Below are 18,159 nucleotides of genomic sequence, written 5' to 3'. Positions count from 1 at the left end.
GAAGACAGCAGAGGAGAGGAGCAGAGGAGAGGACAGTAGAAGTGGGGAGAGCAGAGGGGAGGACAAGAGAGGGAGGATAGCAGAGGGGATGGTAGGGAGTCAGGAGAGATGGCACGCCTCCTCCAGGAAGCCTTCCTAGACTTGCTGTCACCATGTGGTCCTCCCACATTGCTGGGGCTATGAACTTGGGCGAGGGTCCATTTCCATCTCTGAGTTCTTGGCACATCCATCAGCACGCAAAGATGCATGTGTCACGGTGGGCAACCCAGGCAGTGGGGGCACTGGTCACCTGGCCTGGGAGGGCAGAGAGCTAACCTGGAGGAGGGGCCACCCGTATAGCCCCCAGGGGCCCATGAGGGCTTTGCTTACTTTTGGTTCCATGTGGTGGGGTGGGGGGATACCTAGAAAGCTCCCCAGTTGACTGGGAAGTCGGATGCCAGGGGTGGGTTGATGAAGAGACAGGACCGCCCCCCCCCACCACCACCTCAGGTACCTGCTCCCTCTCACCAGGCCCCTCATACACACTCCTTGCCATGGAGGCTCCCAGAACACCAGTGACCTGCGGTGCTGTGCCAGCACCCGCCCGGCGCAGCTGGGACCGCCCACCGGCCCTCACTCCCCTATCCCAGAACAACTGGACACACAGAAAGCACACAGCCAGGTTAGGAACCAGGCGTCTCTTTATTTTTTGGAAAGTTCGTCGATGGGTTAACAAAATCACACCTGCCAGTTTGGGTGACACCTCTGGCCACCAAGCACTGGGCCCCAGGAAGAGACCACCCTGAGCCATGGCCCTGCAGGCAAGCAAGGGACAGCCGCCCTGACTCAGCCCCGTAACAGAACAGAAAGACCAACTGAAATCACGGCTTCCCTCCAAGCTCTGAAAGGTAGCAGTCTGGGCTATAAAACTCTAGAAGCATTGCGTAAGAAGTGTTAAGTCTACATCTTGTAAAAACTCAATAAATTATATATATAGATATATATAAACTTGTAACATCTAATAACATCTGAACCTGCACGCAGGGCCGGCCCCTCCCTGGAAACCACCTCCCCGCCTGGGACACGCAGCAATTAGAGGAATTGGTGTGAAAAATACCAGCTTGCTTTGAAGTCCAAAAAATAAATCTCCTAAAAAAAAATCCTATAGAAATCTAATTCTCCTGCAAAAGGAGGACAAAGGAAATAAAATATCCTTACCAGCATCCCCTCCAACTATGAGCCACCTTCTAGGCTCAGAGGGGATCCTCCAGCCCCTTGGCAGGCTGGACGCACACTCTTGCCGTCCCTCTGTAGGCGGGATAAGCCTTCTTGGCTGTTAATAAGTTAAAAATTAAACTTCTCCGCCATGTGGCTGGCTAAATGCTACAAGTGTTGGGGTGCAGGAACAAGGGTGCCAGGGGCCCATAAATAGCTTTACAAATACACAGGTCCAGGTTCAATTGTTCAAACTGCAGTGCCAGAAAAGGCCCTGCTCCTCTGCGTGCATGTGTGAGACCCGAGGCCTCCCCCACAGCCCGGGGCCATGCCTGCCTCCTGCGACCCCAGGGCCAAGGGCCTCCATTGTACTAGGCTGCTCTTCCATATACTTTATATATATGTATGTATATGTATCATATACACAGCATCTATTATTTATAGAAATGTACACTAGTTTCTGGAATAAACCTTTTGGATAACAGGTAAAGGCTCCCACCTTCAGGTACCCGTAATTTCAGTCTCTGAGGGGCAGGGTGGGAACGAGGAAAGCCTGGAGGTGGGGGACAGAGCCACTAACACCCCCAGGCACAAGGTGCTCGACACGTGGGGCTTCCCTGCAGGCTCAGCTTTGGGTGTGGGAGGGCCGGAAGCCCACCCTGTGATGTCCCACGGTGCAGGGGCAGAGGCCAGGGTCACGTCAGGCCCAGCTCCCTGCCCCACGGGGGTCCCACAGGGTGGGCCCACTTACATTCCGCACTGGGTGACCCCAGAACAAAGGCCCCTCGGTGCTTTGGCACCAGTCAGGAGGCCGTTGCACAGCAGCGGGGACACCCAGGGGACCTCTGCACCCAGAGGCCACAAGATGCACGCGCATGCACAAAGACCAAAGCTCTGTGTGGCCGTCTGTCCCACCGGACTGAGTCTCGTGCCGGCGAGTGGCTGTGCAACAGCAGCAGGGTGGGCTGCTAGGGACCCCTCACATTGTTGGGGACAGGTGGCCCTTCACGTCCGCGGGCCCCCACTACTGGGTGGGGCTGGGGGCAGCAGGTCATGGGTGAACACGGAGTCGTCCCCTGAGGAGCTGGAGCTGGGGGTGTCCTGGCCGCCGGGGGAGTACTGCTCAAAGGGCGCCGACAGGTCCAGGTACTCCTGCCGCGGAAGGCACGGTGAGTGCTGTCGCACAAAGCGCTCTTCCCATAGCCACCGCTGTGCCCAGGCTGCGCCCCAGAGGACCGCCCCACACCTCAGCATTCTGGGGGCAGGATGGCCAGGGTGGGGCGGGGGCTAGGGGAGCGGCAACAGCCCAGGGCCGGCACTCACGTCGGTGGATGTCACAGTGAGGATGCGGTCCAGGTCCTCCACCAGCTGCTTGAAGGTGGGCCTCTGCGAGGGCGCCGCGTGCCAGCACTCCCGCATGATCATGTACCTGCGGGCAGGGCGCTCAGGCACGGCCCCCGTCTCATTCAGGCATAGCCTCAGGCTGCCAGTCCCTCCCCCGCCAGCCCCATAAGGCCCCCATCCCCCCCACACCCCGGAGGACCCAGGGGAAGACCGGGGTGCCGCTTACAGGTCGTGCGTGCAGTTGGCGGGCTTGTCCATGCGGTGGCCCTCCTTCAGCAGCTTGAAGAGTTCCTCCACAGGGATGCCGGGGTACGGGGAGCCCCCCAGTGTGAAGATCTCCCAGAGCAGGACCCCAAAGGACCAGCTGTAGGGAGACACAAGGTCAGACTGTCCTGAGACCTCCCCAGGACAGACACCTGGGCGGGCACCAGGGGAACCGGCCAGGGCTGCTGCCCCCGGAGGGGTAGAGACCAGGCCCAAGAGCCCCAGGGCACAGGCGTGGGGCTGCAGCTGGGTCCCAGCTCTGCCCAGTTCCCGCCTCCACTCGAGACCGGGGTCTGTAGGACACATACACGTCACTCTGGTGGGTGTAGACGCGGTCAAATAGGGCCTCAGGCGCCATCCACTTCACGGGCAGCCGGCCCTGGCAGAGGTGGGAAGGCAGTGTTGGCATCAGGCGCCCCAGGCATGCCCGCCCCCACCCCGCGGGCCGGGCTCACGTTGGTGGTCTTCTTGTAGTAGTCGAGGTTGTGCACGTCTCGGGCCAGCCCGAAGTCGGCGATCTTCATCACGTTGTCCTCGGTCACCAACACGTTGCGGGCGGCCAGGTCCCTGTGGATGCACTGGGAAGGGGTGGGGGCAGGGCTGAAGCCTTGACGCCTCTCCCATTGCTCCCAGGATGGCAGGGCCGTCCGTGCCCAGCCCACTCCACCCACACCTGCTGCCCTGCTCACCTTCTGGGAGGCCAGGTACTCCATGCCCCGGGCCACCTGGTAGGCACAGGACACCAGGTCCTTGAAGGTGAGCTGCTCCTCGGGCGGCTTGCAGGTGTCGAAGGAGTAGTCCAGGCCGGGGGGCCGCCGCGCCCGCAGGAACTCCCGCAGGTTGCCCTTGGCGGCATACTCCACCAGCACGTAGAGGGGCCCTGGGGGCACGGGCTCCTCAGAGACACTGCCAGGCCCCAGAGGGCCGCCCGCCTGGACCGCCGCCCCGGCACACCTACCGCCCTGCGTGCAGGCGCCCAGCAGGTTGATGATGTTCTTGTGCTTCCCGATCATCTTCATCATCTCCATCTCCGACACCAGGTCCGACAGGTCCTTGTCCGTGGCATCGTCTGGGCAAGGAGAGAAGGTCTGTGTCAGGCGGTGGTGCCCCCAGCCCTGCCCTGCACCCCCGGCCGCCCTCTCACCTTTCAGCATCTTCACAGCTACAGTGACGGGTTTGGCGGCCCGGTCCTTGTCGATGCCGATGGCCTCCGCCATGACCACCTGACCAAAGCAGCCCTCCCCGAGAGGCTTGCCCAGGGTCAGCCTGGCAGCAGAGGCAGAGAGACCCATGAGCATACAAGCTCGCCCACTGGCAGCCTGCCACAGTCCCCACCCCAGCCTGGCCCAGCCCTTAAGACCCACAGCCTCCACCACCAGGAAGCCCTCCATGCTCATCCTGCAGCCTGCTCATGAGGATGAAGACTGTCACCCACCGGCCTCCCGCCCCTGCTGCCTCTCCAGACAGGGCATCTTGAGGGGCGGTCCCTGCCACGAACCCCTCCCAGGAGCATCTCCAAAGAGAAGAACATCTCCGACATCTTCCACATCCTTGATGCCCCTGAACCCAGCCGGTCCCTGCCTGCTGTTTCACCCCCACCACAGAGCCCCTACAGCCCATGCTGGCCCTCAGCACCACTGACCGGGCCCTGGACAGCTCCCATTTGGGGTCGGCGGGCAGCTCAAGCTCTGATACGTTGGCCAGCGCCGGGCCCTCCCCGGAGGACAGCCTTGCAATTCGCACCAGCGGCGTGTTGGAGCTCATGGACGCGTTGGACTCCAGGGACACCTGCTTGGGTCGGCAGGGGCAGGTTGGCGCCGCGTGGAGGACAGGGTGTGGGGGTGCAGCCGGGGGTTGCTGTGGGCTGGAAGGGGGGCGCTCTGACTTCCACCAGCGTTGAATGAAGACTATTAGAACATTTTGTGCCCCAGAGTACCCTGGGCTCTACATGGTGACCAGAGACAAGGGGAGGTGAGCCTGCCTGGCTGCAGAGGGTGCTGCACAGCCCGGGACCAGCAGAGGCCGAGGGGGCTCCGGAGGCCGGGCGGGCAGGCAGCTCGGAACCTGGTATCTACTTTCTGTTACCTGTCGCTTGAGCGGGAAGCGGGAGATCTTGTGGACGGTGGGGGAGCCCAGGCCTTTCTTGGGGGGGCTGCGCAGGCGGCAGAGCGTCACGGCCGCCACCACCAGGATGAACAGGAAGAAGCCCACCCCATAGCTGAGGATGCCTGCGTACACACTGCCCGCCTCGTCAGCCTCCGCCAGCTCTTCCTCGGCTGCAAAGACACAGGCGTTGAGGCCTGGCCAGGCCCCCCCAGGCCCCCTGGGTGCCCCTGGCCCAGAGCCGCAGGCACCACTGGGAGCGGGAGGGAGGTCAGAACCTCAGCATCCCCCTTGTCTGGGGGGGTCTTGTGGTCAGAAACACCGATGAGTACAGAGGACCAGACCCTGGAGAGGAGGCGCCCAGCAGAGCCAACCAGCCCCACACCGCCACCAGGCACCCGGGAGACACCAGAGCCACAGGAGGGGCCTTTGGGGACCCGGATGGGAAGGGGGCTCAAGGGGGCTGTGGGGCCCCTCTGGGACCAGGTCTGGGCCTGGTTGGGCCGACTTTGTCCTCACACTGGGCACAGGGCCCAGTGTGAGGGATCGCGGAGTGGGGCGCCCATCAGTCACAGGGTTCCCTTCTGTCCTGGAGGCTCTGGCGTGTCCCAAGCCAGCGTCCCCGACAGTGCAGAGCAGCAGGTGCAGAAGCCGGTACCTGGCAGCACCACCAGCCACGCAGAGTGATGGGAAAAGCCAATAGAATTGCCCGCCAGGCAGGTGTACTCCCCAGCGTCTTCAAAGGTGACGTTGTGCAAGGACAGAACCTCTAGCTCCTTGTCGGTGGTGTTAGCCCCCGCCGTCTACAAAGAGAGAGCAGAGCGATAGGCGAGCGCCAGCACCGGCTTGCAGGCATGTGAAGTCCACACGGCAGGATCCAGCCGCTGCAAGGAAAACGCCGCCACCACCAACTCCTCGACCGCCAGGTTGGCCGCCAGCGTGCGGCCCTCCGCCTGGTGCACCGGCACCGAGCCCGAAGCCAGGCCCCTCCACCGGCGAGTCCTCTGTCCCAGTGAGCGGCAGGCGGGCGGGCAGGCAGCATGCGGGTGAGCACAGAGCCGGGCGGGTGCGGGTGGAGGACAGACACACGGACACGTGGGCTGCAGAAGCGAGCGGGCAGCAGCCAGTGGGAGAGGCGGAAGGGGACGCTCACAGACGGCACTGGGCTGGGCCGGGTGGGCACCAGGCACCTGGGGAGGGGGAGCGCGGACGTGCGGGAAAGGTTGGCACAGGCCACAGGGCTGGAAGCAGGTCACCGAAGCGGAAGGTGACCATGGAGGCCAGAGCTGCCAGCCTCGCTGAGGTGGCCGTGAGCCAGCACGAGCCGGGGGCGGGAGCGAGCAGGGCCGGGCGTGCGGGGTGTGCGGGGCGCGCGGCCAGGGCCATGGAGCTGGAGCTCTTGTACCGGCCGGCATGGGACAGAGTCGTTACCTGCTCGGGGCCCGCGAACGCTCAGCCAAAAGGCCTTCTCGGCCACGCCTATGAAATTGGTGGCTCGACAGAGGTACTCGCCCCCGTCCCGCTCCGACACATTGGCCAGGCGGAGGCGCGCGTCGGCCTCCACACTCTCACTGATCCACGACTGCGGGGACAAGAGACCCCGCTCAGGCACGCCCCTGAGGCAGCCCCGCCGGGCACGAGGCAGGAGGTGGGAGACCCCCGAGGCAGATGGAGGCTGGGCTGCACAGGCCCGGACAGCTGCCTGGAGGAGGCATGGAGGCACTTCCCGGTGGCTGTGGTTTCACAGGACGTACGTCTCTGCCTCCATCCCAAGGACCCAGCCCAGACCCTCAGCCGTGGCCACTGGCCTGCCCTCCCCCGCGGTCTTGCAGAACCTGTACCCTGGACAGGGCCCAAGGCGGTCTCTCCAAGCAAGGTCTGAACTCCACCCTCGCCCCACGCCCACTCCGGGCCCCATCAGACCTTCTCTTCTCTGAACAGGTATTTCTCTCCAGGCGGGATCTGGACTCCACCCTTGCCCCGCACCAGCTCCCCGCCCCCATCAGACCCCCTCCTCTCTGAACAGAGGTTTTTCTCTCTGGGCTTTGAGTGTCATAATGTCCCAACTCACTGGCCCCCACCCGGCAGCCGTGGGAACAAAGCTAAGGGCTTTGGGAGGCGGGCAGTGAGCCTGGTCTCACTGCAAACAGCTGACAACAGCCAATCAGCCAGCTCGGGGCTCGGCCACCGCCTCTGAGGTCCAGAGGAGCCTGGAGGGTTTGGCCACTGCCCTGTCCAGGGCCGCCATCGCTGCCTGAGCTTTGCCCACCCAAGAGGCCCCTGCGGGCACCTCCACGTCAGGGGCTCCAGCGGCCCTGGGCCGTCCACAGAAACGCGTCCCGCCGCAGCTGCCTGTGGCCCCAAGGTGTGGGGTAGCTGAGACTTGGCCCCACAAGCACCCCCACAGCTTCTTCCCCTGAAGCTCCCACCCTAAGGCCCGAATCCTCACGCAGCCCCAGCCTGGGAGCCCCAGCAGCGGCCCACCTTGAGCACGGTGACGTAGGGTGTGCCGTCGGGGCCCACCTTGCTGCCGTTCACCTCCACGTGCTTGAGCCACTGGATGTGGGGCTGTGCGTCGCTGTACACCTTGCAGTGGAACTCCACGTCGCTGCCCAGCACCGCCGTCTGGTTGGCCGGCAGCCCCGCCTGCAGGATGGGCCGGTGCGGGGAGCGCTCTGTGGGGGCAGATGGCGCTCAGGGGCCGCCCCCTCCGGGGCTGCCAGCCCTGCCCCCGTGCAGCCCCACGCCCTCACCCAGCACGTCCAGCGTGTACGTCTGCCGGATGCTGCCGAACTTGTTCTCCACCACGCAGGTGTAGTTGCCGCGGTCCGAAGGCACCACGCTCTCCATGACCAGGCTCCACTGCTGGTGCCGCAGCTGCAGCGAGTCACCGGTGAGCGGGCCACAGGTGAGCAGAGGGAACCCACGTCCCCCCCCAGACCCAGAGCCACCCCGGCACCCACCTTGATGCCTCCAATGCGATGCTCGCCTCGGAACTCCTTGCCGTTCTTCAGCCAGGAGATGGAGGGAGTGGGGTTGCCGGCGGCCGGGCAGCGGAAGCGGACGGTGTTGGCAGCCGGCACGGCCAGCAGCTTCTTGTCCATCCGCTCCGGCCGAGTCCAGTAAGGGGCCCCTGCTGGCCGAGGTGCCCGTGAAGGCCATAACCCAAGTGGGAGCAGAGCCCCCTCTGACCAACACTGTTCCCAAAGCTGCCCCTACCCACCCCAGCCTCAGTTTCCCCTCCTTTGTAGGGAGAGGATGGGATGAGGCTCCCAGGAGTGTCCATACCATGTCCCCACCCTGGGGCTTTCTCAGAGCTGGGCCATGTGTCCCCTCCCTCCCCTCCAGGGTGCTCTGCCTGGGCCTGTGAAGCCTCGGGGCACAGGGCGTGGTCCAGGGAGCCCACCCGCCCAGAGAGGCGTGCCAGGGGCCAGGCCTGCCTGGCTTATCTCATGGATAAGCCAGGACCTCAGAGCAGTTCACCAGGAAAGGGGTCCCAGTCCCCTGAAAAACCAGGAGCCCTGGAGGCAGCTGGGCAGCGTGGGCCCACGGGAATCAGAGACCCCAGGCCACCCTCTGCGGCGCTCCAGGTCTGGCGGGCACCCAGAGATGGTGACACTCTGGAGACCCTGCCTCCTCCCACCTCGGCATACGGGGCTCCCACCACCCCTCCCTCACAGCCCAACTGGTTTATCTCCTTCCTTGAGGCTGGGGCTGGGGCTGCCTTCCTGCAGGAACTCCAGGCAAGGCTGGGCTGGCATCCTCCAGGAGGGAAGCAGCCCTCTCCTTGGTGACCTCACTGCCACCCCCCTTCAGGGACACGCCCATCAGGAGCACTGCAAGATGCAGTGTGGACAAAGGCTGGGAGGAGGCAGCCCCGTGGTGCTGAGCTCCCTCCCAGGCCTCCTTGAGACCCCGGGGGGAGTGACCCTAGCTCATTCTCTCATGGACTCAGCCTCCCCTCCTCACCCGCTCACCCCCTGGCCCAGGGATCCAGCCCACACACCACCAGTCCTGTCGTAACTGCCCCCACGTCTGTGCCACAACGACACTCACTTCAAGCTTCTTCCCAAACCAGAAGCCCCCCTCCCCGCCCTCCAAGTGGGCAAAGTTCCCCTCCACCATTCCAGGCCGGAACACCGGTCAGCGTCCCTGACTGCGTTCCCACAGCCGCAGGCCACCCTCCCGCCACTGGTTGTGGCCAGGTGCCCCTTGTGCCCTCACCCTGGGCCCATCCACCCCACGGCAGCCACCTGAGTGCCCTGCCCTGCTGCGCCCACCTCACCCACAGCCAGCACCAGAGCCCCACAGGCCAGCCCTGGCCTCCTCCAGCTCCTGGAACCCCCAGGGCCCTGTGCCTCAGTCTCCCTATCTGCAACACAGGTGTCCCTTCACACCCCAGCCCTGCCACCAGGGAGCCAGAGCCAGGCGACCAGAGCCATCTCAGTGGCCCAGCCCCTCCTGCATCCTGAGGAGACCTGACCTTCGGGGTGACCCCAGGAACCTCGGTCCCTCAGCTGCTTGTGGAGGGCAGGGCTTGGCGGTGGCAACAGGCCCCACCCCGGCTGGCCTGAACCCTAGACCCTGCTCCCACCTGTGTCCGCACCTGTGTCCTCAGCCTCGTCCTCCCCGTCTTCATCATCTCCTGACGATGGAACATCTACAAGGCAGAGACGGCCGCTTCCAGTGCCCGGCCTGCCCCAGGAGGCCCCCAGGTGCCCCTCCCAGGTGGGACAGGGTCCCCCATCCGGGCAGCACTTCCTGGGGCGCCTTCCCCTCCGCCAATGACCCTTGGGGCAGGAGTGCTGCAGCCACATGGCCGAGACACTCAGCGGCTCTCGGTCCTCGTGGGGACTCAGGGAGCCCAGCGCCCACTCCCTCCTGCAGCTGGCTGGCCCCAAGCTCACCTGCCACCCGCACGCTGAAGCGACACAGCACGCGCTGCGTGAGGCGCTGCCGGCAGCTGTAGGCCCCGGAGTCCTCCTGTGAGGCGTTTAGCACCAGCAGCCGCTGGGGCCCCACCACGACGCGGTCTGAGGGCACCAGCCCTGCACCATCCTTGACCCAGACCGTGGGCCCCACAGGACCACCCCCGGGCGGGGGACAGCTCAGCTCCACCGTGTCCCCGCTGCCGAAGACCGACTGCTCCTGCTGGCCGGGCTCCAGGCCTGGGACCTCTGCGGGCGAGACCCGCGACCGTGAGGCAGGCACCCCCAAACCCGGCACCTTTCCAGACACAGCAGTGGGGGCCTCGGCGGCCCTGACCCAGAGCTGAGGTCCCACCAGGCCAGGGCTGGAGCTGAGCCCCAAAAGGGCCAGAGGTCTCTTATCTTAAGCCTTGCCAGCCGGTCTCTGTGCCAAGGACTTGGGTCTGCCTCGGTGTGGCAGCCGCCATCCCCACACAAGCCGCAGCCAACCCGGGCCGCAGCGCCACAAAGCTTCACTTATGGACACGGAGAATTCGAATCTCAAAGCGCCACAGAGTGCGACTCTTCGTTCTTTTGATTTGTTCAGTTGCTTTGAAACATAAAATCCATGCTTGGCTCACAGGTGGCACCACGGCCACAGGTGCTGGGGACGAAGGGGACAGGCTGCCCTTTGGGGCCCCCGGCTGAGATGGAACTCAGAGGGGGTGCCAGGGTGGCCAGCCACCCCCCTGGCAGTGCAGATGCACCCCAGATGGGGTCCCTCTCAGCAGCCCCCACACCCTATATGTGCCTGAGGCACAGTTCAGATGGACAACAAGGGAACAGAATGGACGAGAAAGGGGGTGCAGGGTCAGACGGCCGTGTGGACGAAACCGGGGAGCAGTGCGCAGGTTCACCAGGCAGAGCCAGGCTGGAGCAGTGCGAGGCGGCAGGGCAGGGGCGGGGGGCTCCCTGGCATGGGTAGGGTTCTGCATCCTGCAGCTCCTGGGTAAGCTCCACACAGTGGTCACCACAGAAAACACACAGAGAAGAGCAAAGTACAACACGATGCCGGGGCCGGCCCGGTGGGTCCACGGGCCGGGGGCTGGGAGTGGGACCCCCTCAAAGAAGAGGACCAGGCTGGGGGCTGGAAGCTGTGAGAGCCACAGACGGAAGTACTGGAGCCAGGGCCGCAGGGCGGGTCAGCAGCCCCGGCCCCTCCCCAGGGGCTGAGGAGCTGGGGCGGGGGCCCACCCACAGGGCAGATGTGCAGGTGGCCCTGGCCCCCTCCCCCTGCCCAGTAGCTCCCCAGTTCCCAAGGGCCACCAAAGCCTGTGACCCAAGGACACACCACAGGCAGGGCTGGGGGACCATCACCCCCAGGCCTCCTGCCAGGTCCGACAATGCCTGCAGGCGGGTGGCCTGGGCTTGGGGCCGGGGCGGGGGTGGGTGGTCCCCCAGGCAGCCTCCTCCTTCAGACCCAGCTGGGCCGCTTGCACCATCACTTGTCATTCTGCTGACGCCTGGCCTAGATTTGGGGGCCCAGCTGCCCGCGCTGGCCACACCAGTCCCTGGCTGCCTGGCCAGGCCCGATTCTGCCCGACCCACCGAAGCCGGCCGCACACCCCCAGTACCCAGCGTGACCCTGCCAACCGGAAGGGCCACACTCATCCCCGGAAGCATCCAAGGGAGCCCTCACCCCACAGGGACCCACAGGTCCTGGACTGCCCCTGTGAGGACCCCACAGTCAGAGGGGCGCCTGGCCTGACCTCCAGCCCTCTGGCCCTGGCCAGTGTCTTGTGGGGACCACCCAGAGCTGGGAGCTGCCTGAGGCCCCCCAGAAGGCTGAGAACAGGCTGGTCGTGGCGGCCTCAGCGGCAGGCCCTGGCCCAAAGGCAACAGCCGGTTCCGGTCTGGTCTGGGTGGCGACAGCAGGTGAAGCTGTCTGCACAAGTATTCGGTCCAGCCTGGTCCAGCGGGGGCGGGGGACACAGCAGCCCCAGGCTAGCCACGCGGTGGCTATCTGCCCGTGGGGGGGGGGGTGGAGCCCTGAATGCCCCCCGCCTGCCTGCTTGGTGCCAGCAGAGGCCATGGCGCCCCAGCAGGGGCTGGCTGGGAACACCAGGTGAAAGACTGTGAGACGGGCACAGGGGCGGGGGGCACTGAGAGCTCAGGGCCTCACTCCCCTGGGGGAGTCAGCAGTTGGGTGGAGCCCCCAAGCTCCATCCAGCTGCCAGGCATGGGGCAGCTACATCCCCCCAGCGGCCCCAAAAAGGGTTATTTCTTTCTTGACCAACACAAGAGGGACCCCACTGGCACCACACAAGCACTGGCGCCCACACACGCCAGAGACAAAACTCCTGCATACCCAAGGCGGGGGAGGGGGCAACAACCGCACCACCCCCACATCGACGCATCACAACCCCACACAGTGCCCACCTCAACCTGGGCCCCACGTGCTAGGAACAGCCCTCTGCTGTGTCCCAAAAGGGCCATGCCGGACCTGGGGAGCATTTCCCAGTCACAGTCTCCCGACTCTGCAACTCACTGGTCCTGTGCCTCAGTTTCCACACTGTGGCACAATATAAAATCCTACCTCACAGGCCACAGGGGCCGCCACACCCTACTAAGTGGCTGGAAGAGCAATGGGCACTCCCTGCCCTGGGTCCCTTGACCCGGAACTGATGTCCATCAGGCCAGGGCGCTGATGACAGTCACACTCTGGCCTGGGGAACCTTTCTCCAGGTTCTGGGGCACTGCAGTGGAGGCCCAGCGCATGTGGGGAGCCCGGGTGAGAGGGTGGAGGAACGCTGCTCCATCATAAGCCCCTTGGATTGACGCCAGAGAGCAAGGATCAAATTCAGACTCAAGTCCAGAGCTGGCTACCCCGAGGGGTTTATTTGGGTTTTGGGGTAAGTTGAGGGCCTGGGGTCAGGGAACCCCATGTTCTGGTTTTGGATGCACATGAAGCGCTCTGCAGCTCTCTGGGGTACAGGAAGTATTGCCAGGTAAGGGCTACAAAACAGCCTAAGAGGAGGAGGGGTGCCTGGAAGGACCTGGAAGCCAAAAGCAAGAGTCCAGTCCTGCTTCCTCTCCACCTGGAGACATTCCTCTTCAGTTTCACAATAAAGACAGGAAAACAGGGATCCGAAGCTGGGCAGGCTCATGAGAGCTCGCCAGAGTTCTCAGGCCTAATCCTTCAAGCAGCCTGCCACTATCGGTTCTCTTGGACAGGTGGGGAAATCGAAGTTTGAAGAGGGTACCCGAGCCTGGGCTGGCAGCCTGGAGGTCCAGGCCAACCCCCCCACCCCACCAAAGCTGGCTCCACTCCACACTCATTCACTCCTGAATCACTCAGGTCAGGGCTGCTGCCTCTCTAGACAGGGCGACTTTGGACCCCCATCCTCCAGGAGACCCCAAGCTCCTGGGCTCCCACCCAAGCTCAGCTGTAACAAGGGATGCCCCAGCCCCAGTTCCAGCCCCAATGAGACCTGAGGGCTGGGGGTGGGTAACAAGGGGTTGCTACGCTCAAACAAGGACCCGGAGGCCAGGCTGTGCCCGGGTTAATGAACCACCCAGAGGCCCACGCGGCTCAAAGTCCAGCCCTGGGGAGGAGGGGTAGAGGAGGTGGCCACCAGCACCTTAGGGAAAGGCCCTGCACCCCCAGACCCCTCCTGGGTGGGGCACGGCTGTTAAGAGAGCAGACTCTTGTCTATCTCCCTGCACCCTGGGGAGGGATCCCCCAGGTCCCAACCAGGAACACGGTCCCTTGGGGAGATGGAGGCTGCCCTGGCAGGGCATGCGGTGGCCCAGGCAGTCCAGCAGCCAAAACCTTCCCCACTGCCCTTGACTCCTGCCAGCTCAGGCTCCATAATTTATGTTCCTGGGCAAGCACCATCCTAGACCTCTGTACATTTCACGAGGTCTTTGTATTTTTACTGCCCGGCCAATCTTGTTAAGGAACCGGATTAAGTTTATTGACTGATCAACTCACTACCTGTTTCACCAGCTCCAGTGCGGGCGGGGGGCGGGGAGAGGGGAGGGCGCCTCTTGGGTGCGCAGGCCAGCCCAGCGGCTGCGGCGCTTCCCGTTCTGGGAGCCGGTGGGGGAGGTCCCACGCGCCCTCAGGAGTCCGGGAGAGGCTCCGCTTGCAGCCCGGCCGCCGCCCCTCCCCGGGGCTGGCCGACATTCCCCGACCGTGGGGAGTAATATCTTTATCTAAATGCGAATGCGAAAGCTAAGGCGAGAGCCAGACTCCCCCGCGGCTGCCCCTCCGGCACCCCTGGAAGCGGGGCCGCCAGAGCAGGCGCTAAAAGCGCGCGCTGACCTCCCGACGGCCCCTGTCACGCCGCTGAATGACACGCACATTCAGGCGCCGGGCCACTTTCATTCATAAAAAAATGACATTGTTCCGGGAGGCCGCAGCCGCTGCCGGAGAAAGGGGCGCGGGGGCACGGGCGGGGCGGCCGCCATCTGCCTCGGCCCGCCGGGCGCCCTCCCCGGCCCGCCGCGACCGCAGCGGCTCACACCTCCCCGCGAGCCGCCGCGCCGCCATCAATGCGCGGTCTGTGGCCGCGCCGAGGCACAAAGGAGCGGCTGTTCCGGCCCGGGCCGGGGCCCGGGTGGGGCGCGACTCACCGGGCCAAGGCCTCCCTCCGCGCGGCCGCAGGGCTCGGCCGTGCGCCCCCCTCGCCCGCCTCGAGCCGGGAGCGGGTGGACGGGGCGGCGGCGCTGGAGCGCTCGGACTGGCCCTTGAGGAACCGTGGCGAGTATGCAGGGCGGCCCGGGCACCCCTTTCCCGCCCCTCGCCCGGGGGGCCTCCCTTCCGACCCTCGATGTCCCGCGGGACCCGGACCGCCAGCCTGGGTCTAAGGCCCCGCGACGCTGGGACACGCGCCCTTCGCCGGCCAGGAGCTCGCGCGCACCTACGGGGAAGCGCCCTCGGCCCCCGGGCACGATGCAGGGTCGGCAGCGGCGGCGCTGGAGGCTGTAGCCCCGTCGGGCGGGCCACCGGGTACAAGGGCCAGGCTTCCCCGACGCGCGCACACCCACCCACCGAAGTCCGGCCTCTCGCTTTGGCCGAAGCTGGCCGCAAACTGGGGCCCGGGGGAGGGGGACGCCAACAATGGGGACTTTCCGTCTGCGCAGACCCCAAAGAACAGCGAGAATCGTGGAAACCGGCCCCCGCCCCCCGCGTCCTCCCGAAGGGTCAGGGCTGGGGAGCCGCAGGGGACCGGGGCTGCGGACGGACGCCGACTCCCGTCCTGGCTTCCCGCGGCAGCCTTGCACCTGAGAGGTGACGGTGGCTCCAGGCGCCCCACGAGTGCCCTCCTGGAAGGGGGCCACGGAATCCGGGCGCTGATCCCGGGGCTTCACTTCCACCCCGCGCCCCGTTCGACCCGGGCCCGGTTCCCGTCCCCAACGCCACTGCCCGCACAGGCCGGCCCCTCCCGGGCCTAGAGGGTCCCTTCTTACCTGCCGCTCGCCCCACGACGCGCTGCTCCGGGCCCAAGGACTCCGAGGAGGCGCCAGCCACGATGGCCACGGCCACGCAGAGCGCGAGGGCGCGGGCAGGGGCGCCCATGGCGGGGGCGGGGACCGCGGCGTCCTCAGGCGGTGCTCGCGGGCATGCTGCCCCCCACGGCCCCGCGCGGGTACCGGTGAGAGGCGGGAGGCGGGAGCCGCTCGAGAGGCTGCGGGAGGAGGAGGGCAGCGCGTCAGCGGGGCGGGCAGGGCCGCGCAGGGACGAAGCGGCGGTGACCGACTCCGGCGCCCGGACCCTCCGACCGCGGGCCGCCCCGCCCGCCGCCGCCGCCGCCCGGGGCTCCCGGGCCGCCTGGCGCCGGCCGCCTCCTCCCCGCCGCAGTCCCTCCCTCCTCCCCCTTCCCTCCCTGGCTGCTGCGTAGCTCTCCCAGGGCGGCGGCGGCGGCGGCGGCAAACTTTCCAGAGCGGGAAGCCGGCGCCCCGGCCCGACCCGCGGCAGGGACTGCTGTGGCTCTGCGCCCGCCGCGCCCCGGCCCCTCCTCGTGCCCCGCCGGACCCCTTCGCGCGCCTGCCCGGCCCCAGCACCGACCTGGCGGGCGCCCGCGCCCGGCTCACTACGCTCGGCTCCCGCTCCGGCTCGGGGTCAGCGGCCCCAGCTCCCGCGCGGGCCCTCCGGCCGTCGGCCCGCCGGGGCGTCCGTGAGACCCACAGAGCAGGACCGCGCGGCGCCAGCTGCCCGCGAGGCCGCCACCGCCGCCGCCACCGCCACCGCGCACTGAGCTTGGGTTGCCCCGCGCGCCGCAGCCAGTGGGGGACAGTCCGCGCCGCGGCCCCGCCCCGACCAGGCTCCACCCGCCCCGCCCCGCCCCGGCCAGGCTCCGCCCCCTGCCCCGCCCTGCTGGGGAGCCAGACACGCCCCTCGGGCGGGGTGTGGGGCGGGGCATCCGAGGGGCGTGGCCGGCGGGGGCGCCGGGCGGTCTCGAGGGCGTGGGAGCCGGGGCTGGCGGGCGAGGCCCGGTCGCACCGCTGGGCGGCTCAGGGGGCGGCGGGCACGGGGCGCAACGAGCGCGAGCGCAGCCTCTGTTTGCACAGCGCGCGGCTCAGGTCCCCTGGGGCTGCGCTTAGGCGCTCAGAGGGGAGGTCTCGGTGGGGGTCAGGATGTCAGGAGGCTGAACCCTGCGGCCTGAGCTGGAATTCCTCCGGTGGAGGAGGCAGGACCGCATTCCAGGTCCAGCCTCCGGTGTTCGCCGCAGGCCCGGGACATCCCGGGCGGCCCTGCCTACCTGACGAGGTGCAGACTCTGCGTTGACTGACCTGGGCCTCCAGCAGCTGAGCCGCCTGAGTTCCCCGCCCGAGGGGCCCCTTTTCCCACCCCCCAGGAGGACACAGGCCTAGGGCTGCCCTCCCACCCGGCCTAGAATGCAGAGCAGGGGCCGGGGACCCGTGAAGGTGCTGCCCTGTGGGGCACGCTGGGGTTGTCTGGGCCCCCTCATCCCACATGACTGTTGTGTCCACCCTCACAAGGAAAAGGCCGTCTGCTCCCACCTCCAGGCAAGCCCAAGGAGGTTCAGGGCCCATGGGAGCCAGTGAGCGTCAGGGAGGGCCAGCTCGGTCTGCTGCCCTGCCCGGCTTGTCATCCAGGACTCACTGTGCTTGTGAGGAAAAAGGGCACTGAAAGCCCCCCAGTGAGTGGCTGCTTGCTTACCCTACCCAGCCCATGCACAGCCCCACCCTGCAGCTTCCAGAGGCCAAGGTGTCCCCGGACCCTACCTTGGGGCCTTAGAAGGGCCTGCTTCCAGGGAGCCCTCATGCCCACCCCTCTGTGCCCATTTGTGGCACACCTGTCCTCAGCCAGCCTTGATTCCTGCTCTGGCCAAGCCCATGTCCCCAGATCGTCTTGGGGCCCAGGCTCCCCAAACTCCAATGCACTGTCCAGCCCTTCAGGTGCCCAGCGCCAGGCTGCTGCCAGCCAGGCCCCCTCCCCAGGACACCATTACCTGAGCACAGCAGCACATTTGCCCTGCTAGCTCTTTCTCTCTTTTGGAGACAGAGTCTTGCTCTGTCACCCAGACTGGAGTGCAGTGGGGCAGTCTTGGCTCACGCAACTTCCATCTCCCTGGTTGAAGTGGTTCTCCTGCCTTAGCCTTCCAAGTAGCTGGTATTACAGGTGCGCCTCACCATGCTTAGCTAATTTTTGTACGGTTAGTAGAGATGGGGTTTCGCCATGTTGGCCAGGCTGGTCTTGAACTTCTGACCTCAAGTAACCCGCCCACCTTGGCCTCCCCAGGTTCTGGGATTGCAGGTGTGAGCCACGGCACCTGGCCTTAGCGCTCTTAACCAGCTAAGTCATCAGGTTCTCAAAGTACCAGGATGCATGTGGGCCCAGACCGTCTTGCCCCTTCTCCTGGGGACTGGATGGGATTGTGGGAAGGAGCTGGTGGATGGGGCAAGTCCCCCTCAGGGGCCAGCTGCTGAACAGGGTTCCTCCTGTGGACAGAAGGCCTCAGTGGAGCTCTAGGCTCTTTTCCCGGTACCTCCAAGAAGGACTGACTCTCTCTGCACCCACGGCCGCTGATTTCCGGGAGGGGAGCATCTGGGCATCTGTGGGCACAGAGTTTTCTTCTTTCTTCCTCGCCACGATCCTCCTCTTGGCCAAGATGCTCAGTTGGGGGCTGTTCCCATGTGTCCCGACCCCAGTCCTTCTGTCTCTGAAAGCCTGACTCTGCAGATCACACCTCTCAGGGGCCCTTGCTCTCCAGCTTCTGGGTGGGTTTGGCCCATGGGCAGCACTGGCAGGAGGAAGGACTGGGACGGGGCACTTTCAAGACATGCTTCCTCCCTTCAGCCCTGCAGCCCTGGCCCC

At 65.9% G+C, this 18,159-nt stretch overlaps 1 protein-coding gene across 14 annotated transcripts in view; it reads right to left on the bottom strand.

The window, feature by feature from the left end:
- Positions 1-16,039, bottom strand: part of FGFR3 (fibroblast growth factor receptor 3) — a 26,721-nt gene extending 10,682 nt beyond the window's left edge. The window contains exons 1-18 of one of the 14 annotated variants that reach the window (XR_005201939.1): positions 15,886-16,039; positions 15,288-15,505; positions 9,813-10,082; positions 9,500-9,565; positions 7,869-8,041; positions 7,659-7,782; positions 7,390-7,580; positions 6,337-6,487; positions 4,882-5,078; positions 4,445-4,590; positions 3,947-4,068; positions 3,761-3,871; positions 3,492-3,682; positions 3,258-3,380; positions 3,111-3,181; positions 2,765-2,902; positions 2,518-2,623; positions 1,450-2,346 (exon numbers count right to left, since the gene is read on the bottom strand). Coding sequence is in view for 13 of the 14 variants with exons in the window: in XM_017538990.2 (XP_017394479.1) it covers positions 2,200-2,346; positions 2,518-2,623; positions 2,765-2,902; positions 3,111-3,181; positions 3,258-3,380; positions 3,492-3,682; positions 3,761-3,871; positions 3,947-4,068; positions 4,445-4,590; positions 4,882-5,078; positions 6,337-6,487; positions 7,390-7,580; positions 7,659-7,782; positions 7,869-8,041; positions 9,500-9,565; positions 9,813-10,082; positions 15,288-15,396 (2,436 nt within the window). In the remaining variant the exon portion in view is untranslated. Of the gene's footprint in view, positions 1-658; positions 2,347-2,517; positions 2,624-2,764; positions 2,903-3,110; positions 3,182-3,257; positions 3,381-3,491; positions 3,683-3,760; positions 3,872-3,946; positions 4,069-4,444; positions 4,594-4,881; positions 5,079-5,563; positions 5,709-6,336; positions 6,488-7,389; positions 7,581-7,658; positions 7,783-7,868; positions 8,042-9,499; positions 9,566-9,812; positions 10,083-15,287; positions 15,506-15,885 lie in introns of those variants that run through there. The other 13 variants (XM_017538990.2, XM_017538992.2, XM_017538993.2 and 10 more) reach the window with 13 other exon arrangements.
- Between the last annotated feature and the right edge of the window lie 2,120 nt (positions 16,040-18,159).

The sequence above is a fragment of the Cebus imitator genome, unplaced genomic scaffold, assembly GCF_001604975.1.
Source record: "Cebus imitator isolate Cc_AM_T3 unplaced genomic scaffold, Cebus_imitator-1.0 Scaffold117, whole genome shotgun sequence".
In the NCBI taxonomy this organism is placed as follows: domain Eukaryota; kingdom Metazoa; phylum Chordata; class Mammalia; order Primates; family Cebidae; genus Cebus; species Cebus imitator.
Note: the sequence above shows the minus strand (reverse complement) of the source record. Positions and strands in the feature narration are given on the sequence as shown.